The 21241-nt window shown below is 45.7% G+C and overlaps 3 protein-coding genes across 13 annotated transcripts; all 3 read left to right on the forward strand.

Annotated features, from left to right (window-relative positions):
* The first annotated feature begins 3183 nt into the window (after positions 1 to 3183).
* On the forward strand, positions 3184 to 5414 carry LOC130522938 (cell adhesion molecule 1-like). Its single transcript, XM_057027834.1, has 3 exons — positions 3184 to 3324; positions 3876 to 4214; positions 4415 to 5414. Exons 1-3 carry the CDS (start codon positions 3276 to 3278, stop codon positions 4594 to 4596), a joined length of 570 nt encoding a protein of 189 aa, XP_056883814.1. The 5' UTR covers positions 3184 to 3275; the 3' UTR covers positions 4597 to 5414.
* Positions 5415 to 5528: 114 nt separating this feature from the next.
* On the forward strand, positions 5529 to 11674 carry LOC130522936 (uncharacterized). Of its 11 annotated transcripts, none has more exons than XM_057027826.1 (5): positions 5529 to 5686; positions 5758 to 6087; positions 10895 to 10993; positions 11279 to 11379; positions 11490 to 11674. In XM_057027826.1, exons 1-5 carry the CDS (start codon positions 5629 to 5631, stop codon positions 11553 to 11555), a joined length of 654 nt encoding a protein of 217 aa, XP_056883806.1. In that variant the 5' UTR covers positions 5529 to 5628; the 3' UTR covers positions 11556 to 11674. The 11 variants fall into 11 exon arrangements, with proteins under 11 accessions (XP_056883806.1, XP_056883808.1, XP_056883812.1 ...); XM_057027828.1 differs by having other exon boundaries at positions 5758 to 6081; positions 10889 to 10993; XM_057027832.1 differs by having other exon boundaries at positions 5758 to 6081.
* A 2049-nt stretch (positions 11675 to 13723) lies between these two features.
* Positions 13724 to 14245, forward strand: LOC130523204 (protein S100-P-like). The gene is made up of 2 exons (XM_057028252.1): positions 13724 to 13950; positions 14080 to 14245. Exons 1-2 carry the CDS (start codon positions 13804 to 13806, stop codon positions 14215 to 14217), a joined length of 285 nt encoding a protein of 94 aa, XP_056884232.1. The 5' UTR covers positions 13724 to 13803; the 3' UTR covers positions 14218 to 14245.
* Positions 14246 to 21241: the final 6996 nt, after the last annotated feature.

Raw genomic sequence — 21241 nt, forward strand, 5'->3', positions numbered from 1 at the left:
AGTAACGACACACATACACGGATGTAGGTCTTCCTTCCCTGGAACAGGTTTGTGCTGATGTGCCCTGATGGATGGTCGGATAATGTTGGCGCTGTTTGCGCCCTCTGTTGGTAAGATTTTAATACTACACGCTCGGTACATTGTAGCTGGAAACGTCCATAATTATCAGCAGGGCAGTTGCTCAGAGTTCTGGGGCCCCGGAACAACCCAAACCATTGTTGGACTGCTGGGGGCGAGGATCTGGGCCACTGGGTCCAACTCAGACAAGCAGATACTCCTGATTCTGGAGCAACATTTAATTGTTCCATTATGTATTTCTTTTTGTAAACATTAAATGTTTTGTTAAATGGAAAAACTGATTAAGAACTACCCTAGTCCAGGAATACACAAAATCTAAATGGGATATTCAGTACCGTAGTTCTAGCCCGACAGCTTCACCCGTTGGACATGGAGGACAAGCTCTTTTGAGCCATGTTGTGTGCCAAAAATTATACATTTTAAACCACCAAAGTGAGCGTAAAGTGTTTCTTTTGTCTACATTGTTAGTGTCATCTATTATTGTGTCTTTTACTTTTATATTATTGCAATAACTTTATGACAAACATGTGAGCACATCATGAAAACAAAATTGACCTTTGCCTAACGCTCAAAAATGCTGAGTCGAACTTGAATGCATCATAATACAATTCAATGCAGCCTCATAACTGGCTGGTGCAGGTAGCTGAGTCGCTGCTCTACAATGAACTGGTATTTATATTTGCTGTCCTGGGCCCCCGACCTGCTGCTCCCATTCCTGGCCATCATCATTGGATCTCCCTCACTCCCTGCTTGAGTCTGCACGTGCTCACTTCACATGAGGAAGAACGAACCTTGGACCAAACTATCTTTGAGGAAGGGGCCAAGGGGGTTAACGAAATTATTTAAATTAAAATCTTGAGGTACGTTGTGGCTTTTGTTTTAGCTCTTGTATATATACATATATAAAGAGAGAGAGAGCTGCTATTATAATGGCTGATGCTCCAAAATATAGATCCATCAATTATAGATTCATCTTGAAGGTTCTTATTAAAAAATGTCACCTTCTTCTTCACAATTTTCAGCATCATCTTAAAGGTTTTCTGCTTCATCCTCCAGGTTTTTAGCTTCATCTTTAAGGATTTCAGCTTCTTATTCAAGGATTTTAGCTTCATGTTCCAGGTTTTCCGCTCCATCTATATCTTTTCAGCTTCAACAGAGAAGCATCAGTCTGAGATTGTTCTCCTGGGATGACAGCTACAGCAGCTAAGCTAACGCTACAGTAAGGTGGGCCTTTTTGGTGTGAGCTGTGCTGTGGACAGCAGTCATTACGATGATTGAAGGCATGGACCCAGGCTGTGGTTGATTTTGAGCAGATTTTGTCGTGCTGCTTGTTGATTACTTCCTGAATAATCAACACAAAAATGATCATTTTAGTCTCAGTAACAAGTGGAGGGATGAACAGTTTAATTGTCAGATTTGTCGTCCGTTTGTCCATTTGTCGTTGGTCCTGAAACCAAAGACAGGAAAGACACATCTCACATATGTGGATGCAAAAAACACCACTGAGAGGCGTTCTGCTCAGCCACAAATAAGAAGACTGACGAAAGAGTGGTTTGTTGCTGAGAGCTTCCTTTTCCTGTCATCAGTGCATGAGGTCAGCCAGCACACCTTACAGGAAGAGACAGGCTTCAAAGCTTGTCTTCTAAATCAATGTTCTATACTTTGATCAGCTTCTCCAGCCCAGTCCTTTTTACCTAGTCCCCTTTACACAGTGATGCCTCCTTCCCTAGACTGATGCCTCCTTCTTTAGGCTGATGCCTCCTTCCTTAGACTGATGCCTCCTCTACATGCATTAACGCAGGGGTGGGGAACCCCCGGCCTCCGGGCCGTATACGGCCTACGAGACCATTTCTACCGGCCCGCAACGCAATAAGATTTTTATATTTTATATGTGCACTTATACAGTGCGACCGTTCGCTAAACTCCGCGAGCTGCGAGTAGCAGCGGTAGCGTATTTTTGCCTTTCGTATCCTGAAATTTCTTTCGTAACAAGAGGAAATATTTTCCCGTTTTCTGAGATAAAATAGACGCTTATGTTATGTCCGAGTCAAAGTCAGGGTCAGTGAACACAGCATGTGATGTACGTAGAGGGCTGGACTGATTGACACGGACAGATGAGTTTGGATAAAATTAACGCTCTTCGTCGGCGTTTGGAGGCTCAACAAGCAGCTTTCACACGACCATGTACCGACAGAGAGAATATTACGCGTGCAAGTTTTGTGGTGAGTGAATTAATAGCCACGAAGCTGAAACCTCACGCCGAAGGAGAGTTCGTGAACGCGCCTCGTAGCCGCCGCTGAGGCGCTCGCGCCGGACAAAGTAAAATTGTTTCAAAGCGTGAATTTTTTTCGTGAATAACTATTGAACTAAGACATATATTGTTATGATTCCAGTGGCTATCGGTATGTTTTTTATGGTCAAGGAATCTAAATATGTAGTCAAAGTATATGTGGGACTAATATTTATGGTGGAAATCACAATATGCCAGGAATTGTTGCGCTTGGCGGAGGTCTGCGCTCTCCGAGTGCTTTCTAGTTGTTATTATTGTCTTTATCTTTCTTTCTTCATTTATTTTCTTGATTATCTTGTTGTATTGCAGTTTTTGTGAGTAGAGGCCTCGAACAGGCCCTTACGGGTCTCTTGCCTCAACTCTGCACCTCTTTTTTTTTATTATGTATGATCATGAAAACATATTTTACTTGTTTGTCATTTTATTCTATTTTTTTGGTGATTTTATATGCATGTGTGCTAAATAAATAATTCAAACTCAAATGCAGTAATCATGAGACTTAGTAACACAGTGGTTATAGAATTTTTTTTGTCTTTTTTTTGCATCCCTAGGTATGTGTTCATAATAGTATGGCCCTCGGAGGACTTTATAAAAATTGAAATGGCCCTCGATATGAAAAAGGTTCCCCACCCCTGCATTAACGGATGTGCTGAATCTGGCTACATTGTGCTGCAGATGTCTTCACCTGAGCGTTTCAGACTCATGAAAGTGGAACAAACATTCACTGCTGCTATTTATAAATCATCTGAGTAGATGTTTGAATGCAGGCTCAGACTTCTTCTCTGACTTTTGCGATGTCTTGTTACACAATCCTTTCTTTGGCCTGTAAATGGGAGGATGTGAGTGCCGGCTCGGTGGGTGGGCTTCATCTAAAGTGCTGACAGGAGTGTGAATTCAGCGGTGAAAGATGGCAGGTCGTCGTTTGGCCGTCTCGCTCTTCGTCCTCTCGTGTTGCCGTAAGTCGAAAGTACCGTTTTCTCGAAGCCAAACTACGATATTTACAGATCACAGACGGTGTCTGAGCAAATCTAGCTTGAGAAAAAGAGATTCTTTCTCTAAAGAATGGTTGTTCTGCGTCACAAAATGTAGACATGCTGTTGTTTGAACTGAAAGTTTTGATTTGAATTTCAGCAGCTTTGAAACCACTGCAGTTTAACTGGACTTTGCATTCAACAGGAAGGAATATTACAGTTGTTTTTATTTCAATATAAAAATTACTCCAGTTGTGCTTCACGGCTGTAGAAATGTGAGGCTCCGCAGATACTGTGACCAGTAGAGTTTTACATCTAAAGCTCGTCATTTCACAGCAACAAACCAGCAAACGTGTCCTGTCCTTGACACATCTGTCCCTCAGTACATATCCGTCCCCCATGCGAGCCTTGTTCTGCTCAAGGTTTCTTCCCTTTAAGAGCAGTTTTTCCTCCGGGGCTCAGATTGTAGGTTTCTGGAAGGAAACGTGGATTGTAACAGATGCTAGTAGTCTGAACAAAGTTGTCTTTCTTCTCAGATGTTTCATCAGGTGCTCCTTCTGTCGTCCAGACCCCTGACATCTCCGTCACAGAGGGGGAAACGCTGACCATCAGCTGCTGCTGGACCCTGGAGGCTCAACGATTTATAGTCAACTGGGTGAAAAATGGCACCATTGTGAATATTCTCCAGATGGTCAATTTTTCGGGAGCTTTAGACACGTCCGATTGCCTGAAATTGACCTTGACTAATATCAGCCAGGAGGACTCTGGCAGGTACATCTGCAGGGTGTTGACAGAACTACCACACTACTCTGTGTTGGAGGGAAAGGGAACCGTGATCACAGTTCAAACCAAAGGCGGCACGGAAACACCAGAAGGTGAGAATGTTGCCTCTAAAGCTGCAGTTGTCTGTAGAACAGCCAGAGAAGGGAAACGATTCTTAGTGTGTTACAGCCTCACGTCCCTGCAACTGCTGTCGTCAACGCGGACACCAAAAACAGGAGAAATCGGGTGGAAGATGATGAGTTTCCATGACAACAGCGCTTTTCTGATCACAATACTGCATTCTTCATTCCAGCTTCTCACCACGAGAACGTGACCATCGTTCAACAGATGTTCACCCTCTTCCTGAGGAGCCTGCCTTTCCTCGCCCTCACCGTCACCTTCATCTGCATCAACAGGGTGGGGGCCAGAGGTCGGAGACATGAACCCACCACGATGGAGGACAGAGGGAATGAGCAGAGGGGAGAGATAGAATAAGATGGACAGAATGCTCCTCATTAAGTGCTCAAATCAGACGAGACTTGTGGCTTGATTGACATGCATCATTTATGTAACCGGACTCTCTGTCCACAACGCAGTTTGCTGTAGCTGGATCATGGGTGGAGTCCAGTTCCCGTTCTTGGTTTTTTTTCGCACGCATGAACTATAAAATATTGAGTTCTTTCAGACACAGAAGCATCAGGGTGGTCTCTGCATCGTTCCAGTCATACTTGGCCATACTGGGTCACTTCCGTCTGCTGTTTGTAAAGGTTCTGTTTCCAGGTCAGTGAAATAGGATCAAAATGTTACTCATGCGTTGATCACATATGTCAGCTCGCCGTCCACACGCTCTCGGAAGTCGACTCATCACTGAGGTATCGGGGGCGGTAGTCTGGCTACATTCAGACCGGGCCGATTATAGTCCAGCGGACTACCACAGGAATTTGGTTTCCTTTTGTTGATCGAAATGCACTTTGAGATGTTTGAGATGCCTCTGATTTGTAGTTGAATTTAAAAAAAATCATTGTCTTTTTATTTGACTCTTTTGAAGTTTGTTCGGGTCAACAGAAGTTTCTTTGGTTCTTTATGCTACAAAAAAATAAAAAACGCGCCCCCACGACACACACACACACACGCACTCTCACACACACACACACACACACGTCACATGTGTCAAATAAAGTTTAAAGAAAGATGTCAGGACAGGGAAATGAGGGAAGATTTTATTTTTCAGTCTAGAATGTTTGAATAGAACAAATCTAACGGTCTGTTTCCATGAGAACAAATAAATACACGGATGTTGCTGATGTTCGTAACTTGGGTAGAGGAAGAAAATGTGGTTTTCACACTTCTCTGTTGAAGGACACTGCAAAGGTGACTTGACGGAGAGAGAGAGAGAGTGTGTGTGTGTGTGTGTGTGTGTGTGTGCGTGCGTGTGTGTGTGTGTGTGTGTGTTGGGGGGGGGGGCTGCAGCAGTGTCTCTGGGGGACATGTGTCCTCAGATGTCAGTTGGTGTCTGAGCCTGCAGAGATGAAACTGCTGCTGGTCTGGTTATCGCTGGCTTCTCTCTGTCCTCTCTCATCTTGGAGTGAGTATTAAAATCCTCGGGGCTGGTTTATGTGAGCAGGTGCAGCTTCAGCTCTCCCTCTGTTTCATCAGGTGCTCCTTCTGTCGTCCAGACCCCTGACATCTCCGTCACAGAGGGGGAAACGCTGACCATCAGCTGCTGCTGGACTCTGGAGGCTCAACGATATTCAGTCAACTGGGTGAAAAATGGCACCAATGTGAAGAAAGGCCTGATCAAATCTGAAGGATCTTTACATGCCCCAAACTGCTCAAACTTAACTTTTACTAATATCGACCAAGAGGATTCTGGGAGGTACAGCTGTAAGGTGTCGACAGAACTACCAAGCCACACTGTGTTCGAGGGAAAGGGAACTGTGATCACAGTTCGAGCCAAAAGCAGCAGTGACACAGCTCAAGGTGAAGGTCAGCCATGATTGTTGAGTGGATGTTTGAACGCTCCACTGCGACATTAGTCGATGTAACTTTGCTGACTTCTCCAACTTTTGCGATTTCTTGTTACCCAATCCTCTCATTGGCTCATGAAAACGGGGAGGTGAGCATTTGTTTGCAGGAGGGCACGGAAACACCAGAAGGTGAGAATGTTGCCTATAAAGCTGCAGTTGTCTGTAGAACACCCAGAGAAGGGAAACGATTCTTAGTGTGTTACAGCCTCACGTCCCTGCAACTGCTGTCGTCAACGCGGACACCAAAAACAGGAGAAATCGGGTGGAAGATGATGAGTTTCCATGACAACAGCACTTCTGATCACAATACTGCATTCTTCATTCCAGCTTCTCACCACGAGAACGTGACCATCGTTCAACAGATGTTCACCCTCTTCCTGAGGAGCCTGCCTTTCCTCGCCCTCACCGTCACCGTCATCTGCATCAACAGGGTGGGGGCCAGAGGTCGGAGACATGAACCCACCACGATGGAGGACAGAGGGAATGAGCAGAGGGGAGAGATAGAATAAGATGGACAGAATGCTCCTCATTAAGTGCTCAAATCGGACGAGACTTGTGGCTTGATTGACATGCATCATTTATGTAACCGGACTCTCTGTCCACAACGCAGTTTGCTGTAGCTGGATCATGGGTGGAGTCCAGTTCCCGTTCTTGGTTTTTTTTTCGCACGCATGAACTATAAAATATTGAGTTCTTTCAGACACAGAAGCATCAGGGTGGTCTCTGCATCGTTCCAGTCATACTTGGCCATACTGGGTCACTTCCGTCTGCTGTTTGTAAAGGTTCTGTTTCCAGGTCAGTGAAATAGGATCAAAATGTTACTCATGCGTTGATCACATATGTCAGCTCGCCGTCCACACGCTCCCGGAAGTCGACTCATCACTGAGGTATCGGGGGCGGTAGTCTGGCTACATTCACACCGGGCCGATTATAGTCCAGCGGACTACCACAGGAATTTGGTTTCCTTTTGTTGATCGAAATGCACTTTGAGATGTTTGAGATGCCTCTGATTTGTAGTTGAATTAAAAAAAATCTTTGTGTTTTTTATTTGACTCTTTTGAAGTTTGTTCAGGTCAACAGAAGTTTATTTGGTTCTTTATGCTACAAAAAAATAAAAAACGCGCCCCCACGACACACACACACACACGTCGTCATGATGGTTCTGGTAGTGCTGCCCTCTACTGGCAGTTGACAGTAACTCTCTCTCCACCGTGAAAGTTCAGAGCTCAGTTATCAGACCATCAGATGATCGGAACAAACTGAGCTTTCCATCAAAACACATGTGTCAAATAAAGTTTAAAGAAAGATGTCAGGACAGGGAAATGAGGGAAGATTTGATTTTTCAGTCTAGAATGGTTGAATAGAACAAATCTAACGGTCTGTTTCCATGAGAGCAAATAAATACACGGATGTTACTGATGTTCTTAATTTGGGTGGAGGAAGAAAATGTGGTTTTCACACTTCTCTGTTGAAGAACACTGCCAACGTGACTTGACGGAGAGAGAGAGAGAGAGTGTGTGTGTGTGTGGTGTGTTGGTGGGGAGGCTGCAGCAGTGTCTCTGAGGGACATGTGTCCTCAGATGTCAGTTGGTGTCTGAGCCTGCAGAGATGAAACTGCTGCTGGTCTGGTTATCGCTGGCTTCTCTCTGTCCTCTCTCATCTTGGAGTGAGTATTAAAGTCCTCGGGGCTGGTTTATGTGAGCAGGTGCAGCTTCAGCTCTCCCTCTGTTTCATCAGGTATTCCTCCTGTCGTCCAGACCCCTGACATCTCCGTCACAGAGGGGGAAACGCTGACCATCAGCTGCTGCTGGACTCTGGAGGCTCAACGATATTCAGTCGGCTGGGTTATAAATGGCACCATTGTGAAGAAAGGCCTGATCAAATCTGGAGGATCTTTACATGCCACAAACTGCTCAAACTTCACTTTTACTAATATCAGCCAAGAGGATTCTGGGAGGTACAGCTGCAGGGTGCGGATAGAACTACCACACTACTCTGTGTTCGAGGGAAAGGGAACTGTGATCACAGTTCGAGCCAAAAACGGCAGTGACACAGCTCAAGGTGAAGGTCAGCCATGATTGTTGAGTGGATGTTTGAACGCTCCACTGCGACATTAGTCGATGTAACTTTGCGATTTCTTGTTACCCAATCCTCTCATTGGCTCGTGAAAACGGGGAGGTGAGCATTTGTTTGCAGGAGGGCACGGAAACACCAGAAGGTGAGAAACTGTTGCCTATAAAGCTGCAGTTGTCACGGGCGGGGTGATCAGGTGACCCGAACGCAGGCCAGGACACAGTGGTAAAATGGTCAACCAAGCTTTATTTAGAGGGGGGAGTGGGGCACACAAAGAACACGAGGAACACGAAGGCAGCCCTCCAGGACTGCGGAGGGCGCCGGGAACAGGGGCGGCCCTCCAGGAGACACAGAGCAGCAGGAGCACACGACGAGGGAGACAAGCGAACACCCTCCCAAGACAAGCAGACACCCTGGCACCGACAGGCAGGTGCAACCTGCTTAAATAGGCAGCACGATGTCAATTGCCTACAGGTGCCCCTGCCAGCAGTGCCAGCTGCCACCAATTGTGCCCCAAACCACCCCCTGCAGCACAACGACCGACACAACCCAGAAACCCTGACAGCAGGTCAGTGAAATATGATCAAAATGTTACTCATTTGATTTGATTCAACTTTATTGTCATTGCACATGTCACAAGTACAAGGCAACGAAATGCAGTTAGCATCTAGCCAGAAGTGCTTAAGTAGCAAATAAAACTGTGATGAGGTATATACAATATATACACAATAATATATGTTTATGATATCAATCTATATGTTTGTATTTACACAGTTCACAGATATGTAAAGGGTATATAAAAGTCATTGCAACCAAGATAAATATATATACAGGCTGTAACTATGGTGCTGAATTTCCTACAGGATCAATAGAGGCTATTTATGCAGTTTTTAACTATGTGTATGTTTTAACTATACAATAATGATAAAATATGGAAAGTATGGAAAGAAGTGCAAATAAACGGATGTGGGTAGTGCAAATAGAGTGAATGTACAACCAGTCAGTCCAGACGGGGTTATTGTGCCTGAAGGGAGGTAAAGTGAGAGGGGTCGGAGTTCAGCAGGGAGACAGCAGTGGGGAAGAAGCCGTTTCTGAACCTGCTGGTTTTTGTCCGGAGGCTCCTGTAGCGCCTCCCAGAGGGCATGAGGGTGAACAGTCCATGCGCTGGGTGACGGAGTCTTTAGAGACCTTCTTGGCCCTCCTGTGACAGCGCCTCCTGTATATGTCCTCGATGGCAGGAAGAGAAGCTCCAGCTATTCGCTGGGCGGTCTTCACCACCTTCTGCAATGCCTTCCAGTCTGAGGCAGAGCAGTTCCCATCCCAGACCGGAACACAGCGCTGATGCGTTGACATATGTCAGCTCGCCGTCCACACGCTCCCGGAAGTCGACTCCTCACTGAGGTATCGGGGGCGGTAGTCTGGCTACATTCAGACCGGGCCGATTATAGTCCAGCGGACTACCACAGGAATTTGGTTTCCTTTTGTTGATCGAAATGCACTTTGAGATGTTTGAGATGCCTCTGATTTGTAGTTGAATTTAAAAAAATTAAAATCTTTATCTTTTTATTTGACTCCTTTGAAGTTTGTTCAGGTCAACAGAAGTTTCTTTGGTTCTTTATGCTACAAAAGAATAAAAAACACCCCAAAAGCGCCCCCACGACACACACACACACACACGTCGTCATGATGGTTCTGGTAGTGCTGCCCTCTACTGGCAGCTGACAGTAACTCTCTCTCCACCGTGAAAGTTCAGAGCTCAGTTATCAGACCAACCGATGATCGGAACAAACTGAGCTTCCCATCAAAACACATGTGTCAAATAAAGTTTAAAGAAAGATGTCAGGACAGGGAAATGAGGGAAGATTTTATTTTTCAGTCTAGAATGGTTGAATAGAACAAATCTAACGGTCTGTTTCCATGAGAGCAAATAAATACACGGATGTTGCTGATGTTCGTAACTTGGGTAGAGGAAGAAAATGTGGTTTTCACACTTCTCTGTTGAAGAACAGTGCAAAGGTGACTTGACGGAGAGAGAGAGAGAGAGAGAGAGAGAGTGTGTGTGGTGTGTGTGGGGGGGGGGCTGCAGCAGTGTCTCTGGGGGACATGCGTCCTCAGATGTCAGTTGGTGTCTGAGCCTGCAGAGATGAAACTGCTGCTGGTCTGGTTATCGCTGGCTTCTCTCTGTCCTCTCTCATCTTGGAGTGAGTATTAAAATCCTCGGGGCTGGTTTATGTGAGCAGGTGCAGCTTCAGCTCTCCCTCTGTTTCATCAGGTGCTCCTCCTGTCGTCCAGACCCCTGACATCTCCGTCACAGAGGGGGAAACGCTGACCATCAGCTGCTGCTGGACTCTGGAGGCTCAACGATTTATAGTCAACTGGGTTATAAATGGCATCATTGTGAAGAAAGGCCTGATCAAATCTGGAGGATCTTTACATGCCACAAACTGCTCAAACTTCACTTTTACTAATATCAGCCAAGAGGATTCTGGGAGGTACCGCTGCAGGGTGCGGATAGAACTACCACACTACTCTGTGTTCAAGGGAAATGGGACCATGATCACAGTTCGAGCCAAAAACGGCAGTGACACAGCTCAAGGTGAAGGTCAGCCATGATTGATCTACAGGTCTCTGAACTGGACCTTGTGACACCTGGGGGTTGTTAACACTCTTTTCTGTGGTCTCTGAAGGTGTAGAAGGGTCCAGACTGCTGTTACCTCTGGTGGTCTCTCTGCTGCTGCTGCTGCTGGTCCTCGTTCTGCTCACCAGGTTCTGCCTGTGGCGACGCAAACAAGGTACGCGGGAAAGCCAAGCTGTGAAGGGCAGCAAGTCTGGAGAGGCTTTTCGAACACCAGCAATGTTTAAGGAGAAGAGTTTTTGGGAGAGTGTCCCAATGAAGGTTAACCAAACAGTCTGGATCGGGCCAAACAGTAGCCTGTCCGGGCCGAGCCTCCACCAGGCGCTCACGGCTTTGACCCAGTAGGAGATAACTGCAAGGACTGGGGGGGACGTCTGGTTGGACAACACAGTTCTTCCAGCCTTCTGGGATGTATTTCTCTTGATTAAGTTTTTGTTTTCAGCATTAGCTGCCAGAGTGATCTACGAGGTTCCCCACTGTGACTCTGATTTGGCAGATGTGGACAAACGCAGTACCGGCTCCTCCGCAGGTTCCTCCCAGTGGGTGAGTCTGTCTTCTTCAGGTCCACAGCACAGTTCTTGACGCCTGTTCTGAGATGGTACGATGTGTGCCGGTGGTGACTGGTTTGTGTCGTTCCTCTGTGTCTTCTCCAGTGTCAGGTCATGGTGTACGAGTCCATTGATTACTTCGAGGGTTTGCAGAGCAGAGAAACCAAGTGAGGATCCACTCAGGAGAACTTTTTACACTGTTCTTTTAATCTTTAGGGGAGTTCCCCTCACACACTTTTCTAAATCGTGTAAATAATTTAAATGTATGTAATAAAAGAAATCAAACTTCACGTCTTTGTTCGAGGCTCGTGCTGTTGCTGTGTTCCACTCAGCGCCACAGATGTTTGCTGTCACCGTCTTTAGCTCAACTTTATTTACTTGGCAATCTGTCTGAGCATTTCAGAGACTTTTTACAATCACGACAGGTTCAGCCGGCCTGTCATTCCACAGGAGCGGAGTTCAACTATTCACACAATGTTTTGTGAGAGTGTATCCACTGGTATGAAAACCTCCCACAGGTGAAACCTGAAGTTTCGGTCAAATTAAGCGCCATGAAACGAGCATGGAACGTGTGGTTCTGCTGCAAAGGTCAATGACAGGAAATGGAAACTGCCTGTGACGGCTGCAGCGCTTCTTCTTCGGCCGTTCACATGCAGTCACCATAACAACAGAAACCACATCCTCTTGAAACCGGCCAGGAACTGGCTGATCCTGGAGCAGACACAGTTCAGGGCCATGGCACCTGTGGACCCAAGAACCACGTGGTCCTGGCACATGAAAGAGCATAAGAGGTTTTTGATATTCAGGAAAGCCTCTCATTAGTGATCAGTTCTTCCTCCAACTTCATTAGCTGACCTCCTGCATTTGACGCCCCCTGCTGGTAACTGAAAGGAACACTCCAGCCCCCGTGGTCAAGGATAAGGATAAAAGACTTTATTGATCCCACATCGGGGAAATTGCACGTTACAGCGGTAGCCCGTGGTGTACAATACAGAAAAGTACTAAAATAAAAAAAAATAAAAAGACTCATGTACATTGTTGTGTATATTGTACAGTATATACAGAAATTAAAATTATGTACAGAAGGAGTGTCGGACAGTGTGAAGAAAAAAATAGGGTGCAAATAAGATGTGCAAATAAGACATTCCAGAGGTAGGATGATTAGTTAGTGCAAATATGCCAACCCTGGGTTACTGATCAAGGTCCCCCTGCAGTGAAGGTTCTCAAGCAGCAAGGTCACGATGCTTCAGTCCAGGACCACAGAAGATGTTTTGCCTGCCACCCCCGGACCATTGTGCCTCCCACCAGAAGGACTGGTTCAGGCTCGCAGAGGTTAAAACTCCGAGGGTGGATTGTTGCTGTGCTACCCAGAGGCGACGCCCGATCATGTGACTGGTTGCAACCGCAAAGGGTGGGTGCGTTCTTGCGTGTGAGGAATGAAGATATTGTTTGGACTTGTTGGACTGCATTTGTTGACCTCACCAGCAGTGCAGTAATCATGTTTAATACCAGATATATGGTACACTTTTAGAACAAGAACCCCTCTCTTTGTATCCATCTACAGGTATCACCGCCTTCATAGCTGTATGCTGACCTATTGACCTCAACTCCTACACCAGTTTGTTATAATTATTGTATTTCCCTGATCTCTGCCTATTCTCTCCTCTACCTGTCCTCCCCCTTCTCCTCTCTCTCTACCCAGCCCCCCCATCAGCAGGAGGGTCCCCCTACATGAGCCTGGTCCTGCTCAAGGTTTCTTCCAGTTAAAGGGGAGCTTTTCCTTGCCACTGTTGCTTGTTGGGGGTCAGGCCCTGGGATTCTGGAAAGCACCTAGAGACAGCTTTGATTGTAACAGACACTACATAAATAAAGATAGATAGATAGATAGATAGATAGATAGATAGATAGATAGATAGATAGATAGATAGATAGATAGATAGATAGATAGATAGATAGATAGATAGATTGATTGATTGATTGATTGATTGATTGATTGCAGGTCCTCCCTGTTAAGCCCCTCTAAAATTAGGACATGTCCTCTCTGCTTAAACCCTCTTGAATAGAACAGGTCCTCATAGAAAGAGGGCAGTACCTCGGTGTTGTGGAACGAGGCGAGGTCCTGCCAAACCCTTCTGAAACGAGGGCAAGTTCGCCCTGCAATAACACAGGATCAACTCTGGATTTGAAGATGTTGACAGAGCTACTGTTTCTGCTGGATCACTATGGTATCAGAGGCTTTACTCCATTTTTCTGAGGTTATGTTGACACTGTTTGCCACCCAGCCACTCCTGTTCAAGCACAAAACCAGAAATACAGGCTGAGCCAGAAATGACTTCCGTGGTTCAGACATTATAAAAGGCTGCAGCGTCTCTCCTGCCTGCCACACCTGAAGCTCAACAGAAGTCCTAACGCCGCAACCATGTCTTCTTCAACCCCTCTGGAAGGTGCCATAGCAGTCATCATAGGAGTGTTCGAAAAATACGCCAGTAAGGATGACAATTCGAAGACCCTGAGCAGAGCTGAGGTCAAGACTTTGATCGAGAAAGAGTTGCCTATGTTCGTGCAGGTAGATGACTGCTTTTATCTTTTAAGATTTCCATGTTGCAGAGTGTGTAATTGATCATTTCTCAGCCAGTTTGACCTTTAAGAATGTAGCATTTTAAACACCAGCCTTTATAATATGTCATGTGTGCAGGATCCAAGTAGCAAGAAAGGAGTCCAAGAAATGTTCACGGAACTGGAAGATGGGAGCGGAGAGGTCGACTTCTGTGGATTTATGAGTCAAGTGGCAAATCTAGTCATGGTCTGCAAATCAGTGCTTGATCAGAACTGAATAAAAAGATTGGGCTTTACTGACTCTTTACTGGGCTTTTTACTGACTCCATCAGCAACAATTTCTTGCCTGTGTTTAAACTAAAAAACATTTTCTAGTTACATTCACAAAATGTGAAGCATGAAAAGAAAACCACAGCTGGAATGGCCATCACGCCGAAACATGTCGGCTAACGTGACGTTTCTGTGACCACTGTCGTGTGCAGTGGAGAAACTGTTTGACGCACGCTCGAAGGAAAAAAGTTTATTGAGGATAAGGTGGGCAGGTCTCAGCAGCAGACGAGCAGCTTGTCTCTGAACCAGAAAACCCGGTCAAACCTGAAGGCATTGCAGCTTTAACATCCATTAAAAAGCTGAAAGTAAGTTTGAGCAAGTTAAAGGGAAAGTTCAGCTCTGCAGTCTCACCATGGCTGATGGCCAAGTCAAGTAAAACTGCACTACAGTTAATCAAAACGACATTAAATATAAGAGAAGCAAGGTCAGACAGATGCTCTGCTGCCCCCTGGTGGCGGTTTCTCCCGCCTCCTCTGGGCTCGCTGATCGGACAGTCCCACAGAAGACCTGCTGACAGTGACGTGCGGTGAGGTTCGTGGCTGGTGAGGCAATGACTCCTCAAGAGTCAGATTTACGATTGCAAGAACTGAAAAATTTCACCATTTTTCCAACAGCACACAACTACTGATAATGCTTCATATCCCATCGGCGTTCCTCTTTCAATTACACTCACAAACTAACACAAACATATACACAGGAACATATTTGTCCTATAAAGAACTTTCTTTTATAGCTATGATAGAGCACCCATCTTGTGTTTTAAGAAATTCCTATATACTGTAAACAAATTAAAGTGCAGAGATGTGTGCAGCACAAATTTAATTTTGTCCAACAGTAAAAAAAAATCTGCTATTTTTCAAAACTTTAAATTCTGTGCTTCGATACATTTTTAATAAAGTCTGCCTATTAAAATGATCAGAAAAAAAGAATAATTCTTTAAGGACAAATATTTATTTATCAAATACTATTTTTTTCTAATTACTCCCATCTTATTTAAACAAACAAACAAACAAACACTTAAAACCAGTTGTGGCCTCACCTTTACTTATAAATGAAGTCCATGCGCCGCTCCTTCTCCACAAAAAGCTCTATGACTTGGTTGTAAAAGTCGTCCTTATTTTCTCTTAGTTTTAAGAGTCTCTATGTCTCAATGGAGATTATGGCCAAAGAAGAAAGATGTCCTTGCTGTATGTTTTCAGTCTTTTTAATGCAGAATGACCTCTCAGCTGATGCTGTTGTAGCTGGTAGAGTGAGAGCGAGCTGGAGTAACTTAGTTGCCTCCAGGTGATTGACAAGCACTCCCTACTGCTTGTGAGCTGTACAGTCTGACAAGATCAGCCTTTAGTCCAACAAAGTCAAAGAATCTTGCATACCGGCTGTTTACTATCACTCTGTGTCAGGCCAAGTGTGATGCATTTCTGCTCATACAAAGATCAAACTCCTGTCTCATGTGTTCAGTAACTGAGGCTGTGTCGCAGAGCCGTGCACAACAATATCCAATGTTCATAACTTTGTTTTGCAGCACTATAAAAGGGGCATCAGTTTCCATGAAAATTCCTTCATATGCCATAAGGAAGAAGCATTTTGATGTTTTTGACAGCCACCGATCACATCCTGCAGCCATCATCAGAGTTTCATTGTCCCAGCTGTCAGGATTTTCACTTAGAATGCGGAATACAGCACGCGAATCTGGTAGATGCATGCTTTTTGTCTGCAGCATCCGGGAGTTTGAGCTCCATCGTGTGGGCGCTGCTCTTGGTAAACGTCGCTTTACGACATCATCCAGTTAGTGGGTACGTTTCGTGGACTTGCTGAAAAATGTACCTAGTCCCTCAAGTTTTACTTGCAGGCATACACTTAGCTGTATGCATCAGGACTAGGTTTAGTTTGTGTGCATAGCAGTGAGTAAACCTCAGGCACCTTCTCTTTAATTTTGGCCTGCACTCCATTAAGCTCTGATGCCATCACAGCAGCCCCGTCACAGATTTGAGCCACTAACTTTTCAACACAGCTGTATTTCTCCAACACTCCCAAGACATAGGCAGCAATAGTGGGGACTCGTCGGTCGTCGCTGACGTCACCAAAGCCCAAAAATGCCTCCTTCCCTTCACAGGCATCACTTCATGCCACATAGTGCAAAATGACAGAAATCTGAGCTTTTTTGTGACATCAGTGGTCTCATCTACTTCTACTGCAATGAATGAGGTGGCATTAATCTCCTTTTTAATATCCTTTCTGATCACATCACCAACTGCTTCAATTAAATTATTTAGTATCCTGTTTGACAGGTCAGAAGTGGATGTTTCTAAATGTCTAGCTAACCTCTCATCTTTCTTGGCAAAAGCATGTAACAGTTCTACATAGTTGCCGCAATTAGAAGAGTTCACCCTCTCATCATTACCACGAAATGCTAGCTCCTGTTTGGCTAGGAAACAGGTTGCATTGATCAGGTCTTTTAAAATCTCTCGGTTTTCTCTCACCTTAGCATTGTGGATGCTAATGTTTAGTCTCTGTTGTTCATCCAAAGCCAAATTGATCCTGGAATTTCCAAAAGTTTTTAAAGAAATGTGGCTTTGAATGTGCATGGCTGATCTTTGATGTTTGCTGAAGCTTTGCAAAATTTTCAGGTCACAGTATCCAGCGTTAGTCCAGACGTCATCACAAGATAAGAATAACAGGCAAGGGAAGCAACTGAAAATTCAGTTTTGAGAAATGTCGAAGTCTTGAAAAACAACCCTCCGTAAAGCGATGGATCAGGCAGAGCATCAAATGGCCACGGTTCTTGACCTACTGGCCTTAGCTTAACAACTTTGGATTGCCTCTGTTGAAGCGAGAAAGCACCTGCCAGCCTGCGTACGCCCCCTTGAGGTGAGCCAGAGTACTGCCTGCCTCACCTGCTGACCTTTCTCTGCACTTTATTGGGCGATCAGCAGGAATAGTTCTCTCACACATGCATAAAAGACATTACATAGACTGCAGAAAGTCATGGTGTATAACGACTATTTCTGTAAAGTTCATATTAGCGATATGCTGAGGAACAAAAACTGGCACACGTCATGCAACCCAGTTTGTATTGGATCATGCAGTCAGACGTGAGGCACACTTCGCCCCTGCCTCACCCGGGGTTTCTGCCCTGGATTTGATCAGAAAAACTCAAATTCGGCAACTTTTACTCAATACAATGGCAGAAATGTGTAGTCAAGTTCCTTCAGCAGCTCCACCACAGATGGGAGGGGAGGTGCTCTAGTTCCAAACATTCCTTTCACCTGTGTCACTGAGAACAGGTTTGTCTGTCCTACAGGACATGTCTTCTCCACCATATAAATAGCTTAGGCCAACCAGCAACAGTCAGTTTTCAGGAGGAGGAAATTCCTTGAGGGGAGAGGTGGCTGCAGGCTGCAGACAGGAAGGAGGCAGGTCAAGGAGGAGTGAGGAGGCAGGAGGGAGGAGACAAGAGGAGAGACTGTGACAGCAGTGCTGCAGCCGCTCTAAAGACTAATAAAGGATGGGTGAACCTGACACTTCAGATGTCAGATTTACTCCATGTCACCAAATACAATACAGACCTCCAAAGGACCAGATCAACTGATCAAATCATCCTTATAGATTCAAGTTTCCATTGACCTGCCGACCTCTGACCCCACTCAGGTTCAGCTGTACTGGCTCAGACCCTGGGTTTCTGTAAAGCACCTAGAGCTCATTTTGATTGTAGCAGTCTCTGCGTGAATAAAGATTAACTGACGTTAAATCCATTCAGGTGGACAAACTGCTACTGAAGAGCTCAGATCAGCCTGGACAAGGACCGTGCTGGTGGCCCAGATGCTTCCCGAAGACGCTACAAATATCATATCTATTGAAGTCTTTAATATTAGGCCGGTCACTACTAAATCCATTCTATCAAATGTTGGGTGTTTATTAACAGTGTTTTACTAAAATTCCACTAATTAAAGTCTCCTTGTTCTTCGTAGCAACACTATAAAGTTTATACTTGAACTATGAGGTACATCCGTATTGTTCGGTAAAATTACTACTGGCTCGATCTGAGGAACTTTTTCATTCTGTCCACAACATTTCAGTTGTTTGCAGATGACACAGGTGTAAGACATTTGTCACGGCCACGCTGAGTCATCACAGTGGCTGAAACCTATTGAAAGAGCATTTTCATGAAGGTGTTACCAGGTGAGAACGTCACAGGTGATTGAGGGTCTTCATCAGACAGCAGACGACGGGCGGTGGTCACCACTGTCACAGTGTTCACACTGTTTCATCTGCTTCACAATCCCAGAGATCTCACTGCAGCTTCAGCCACCAGCTGTTTCCACAGACATTCAACTAAAGTGCATGCTAGATTCTTCACACCTGTACACACACCTGCCCACACTTGTACACACCTGAAAACACACCTGTGCACATCAATGCACATGCCTGTTCACATAACTAGACACACGCCTATACACACCTGTAAATACACTTACCTGTGCACATGTCTGGACACACACCTGTAACACACCTGTGCACACTACTACAACCTGTAAACAAACCTGTAAACAGAACTGAGCACACCTGTACGCACACACCTGTAAACACACTTGTGCACACTTGTACACATCTCTACACACACCTGTACACTCTTATACGCACCTGTAAACACACCTGTGCACACACCTCTCTACATGACTGACACCTGACAAATCCTGTAAACACAGCTGTAGACAGACCTGAACAATCCTGTACACACCTACAAAAACCTGTACCCACCTATAAACATGCCTGTAAACCCAGCTCTACACACCTGTAAACACAGCTGTATAAACCTGTCATCAGAAGATATTTGATTCACCTGTGGCTCTTTTTTTTCCTGCACAGCACGTTCATGTTCCAGTGCAGAGCCACGCTGCAGCTGGGTGAATCATTGATTTCAATGCCAGCCCTGACAGATGTGTGAAGCATCTGTGCGCTCCCAATGATTAACATTGAGCAATGATCAAAGCGGCTGCAGCGCTGCTTTGATCAAGGGTCGACCACTCAGCTCCTGACACACAATTCCACGCTGCTCAGTCTGTATGATTGCTTTAGAAGAAAACCAGCCTGGTCTTCTTCTTCTTCTGGACTGAAGCTGAGCTGCTCCTGGGTGTTTCCTGCGTGACCTTTAGCTGCTCAGTGACCTGCTGTCGATCAGACAGCACATCTGGAAGTCCAGCCACGAGGCCAGCACTGTGTCCCTCCTGGAGCACACTCACGCAGAGCGTGGACTTCAGTACGGCGCCGGTGTCCGTCCGCAGGCAAATATTTGACTTCAGTTGCTGTTTACGCTGCAGATCACTGAAAAGATCAGAATCGAGAGCCGATGACTTCACCTGGCCACAGGTGTGCCGCCGAAAGGTTGAAATGCAAATCACTGAAATGGCTCAGCCTCTGCACGTCACCTCAAATCGGCGCTTTTCTGCGCGCAGCGGCAACGCACGACCACGCCGGCACCAGAAGAGGCAGGTTAAACTGCATACACCTGCACACACGCACGGTCAGACAGGTGCTCCGACAGGAGCCAAACCAGGACCGAACACACTTCAAATCCAGTTTTCAATGCAGCATGAAAACATGCATCCGACCAATCGGCAGCAGCACAACCGAAATAATAACAACGCCGTTTGGGCAACAGCTGCTGGTAAAACAGGAATATTAGTGGATTAAGATCATTGTTGTCCTTGTTTTGCTACAGGCACATATGTTTACCATCGATAAACGTGCATGACGCTGTGACGATCCGGGCCAAATCTGAAATCTAACCCCAACAGCTGAGATCCAGGCTGTGGGTTGTGATGCGATGATCCATATGTCAAAGACCGGATATCAGACGTGAGCTGAAACAGGCGACTCGTCAGCATTTCACCATCTTTGGTCTGAGACTTGAATCCTTGCTGCTTCTGCTGGTGTTGAACTTTCATTCCAGGAGTCCCTCCTTTGAAAACAGGACCAGTGATTTAAGAACACTAAGTGATCCTTAACAGCCCCATGGGTCTACGCTGCAGCTCTTAGTACAGTGTAAACTCCAATGATCAGTATTGATCCGTCTCCTGGGTCTCCTGAGAACTGTTGTCTGGCTACTTGATGACTTTTCAGCTGGGATGCCCACACTTTTACAGCTTTCACTCCAGCAGGATTCAGCTCCCACAGAACACAGCAACAGGGAAAGGCTGCAGGTCACCAATATTCTGTGTCAAAACAGCCCATGAGAAGGCTGTGACTGCAGAGAGCTGCAGGTTGGAATGCTGCTGGAGCAGAGAAGGATCATTTGGCAGCGATCCCTAATGAGCAGAGGATCGATGATGGACGGTGGCAATGATCAGGCGTGAGTGCTGCGCACAGGCAGCTGATGTCTGCACCCCCATCAAAAACCGAATATTAGCCTACCCCCAGGACGGGCACTAAAGTGACATTTCCCCTATTAACATACACATTTTCACCACTCATCCCTTTCTTTTAGCGTTTTCTCATGCACGTTCACACAGATAGAGCCGATAGCAGGTATAGCGGACAGATGACACGACGCAGAGGCGCAGAATCATGTGTATTCATGCGGGTTCAATCCACTGCTCAATAGATCTCAACTCATCCCTGAGGTCAGCACCCCCAGGTCAGAGGGCAAATAAATTGTGCCACACTATAGAGTTCTGACTGGGGGCAGGTGGCCTATTTCACTGGTAAATGCATCCCCCAACCCAGACACACACACACACACACACACACAGGTTCAGAGTTACCAGGTCAGCTACCTAAGCGCCTCTAAGGCTACAGTCAGAGTGCAGGCAAATTGGCGCAAATGACCAGGTCAGTTTTTCCCCCAATGGAGGACGCCTACGGTACCGATTTTGCAGCCATAGCACCGCAAAGAGCCGAAATATAACATTTGGCTTTGTTCTTCTTGATTCTTGCCCTCCTTATTGCTGTTTTCTGGTTTCAACTGAATTAAG

Source organism: Takifugu flavidus, chromosome 3 (assembly GCF_003711565.1).
Source record: "Takifugu flavidus isolate HTHZ2018 chromosome 3, ASM371156v2, whole genome shotgun sequence".
NCBI classification, from domain to species: Eukaryota; Metazoa; Chordata; class Actinopteri; order Tetraodontiformes; family Tetraodontidae; genus Takifugu; species Takifugu flavidus.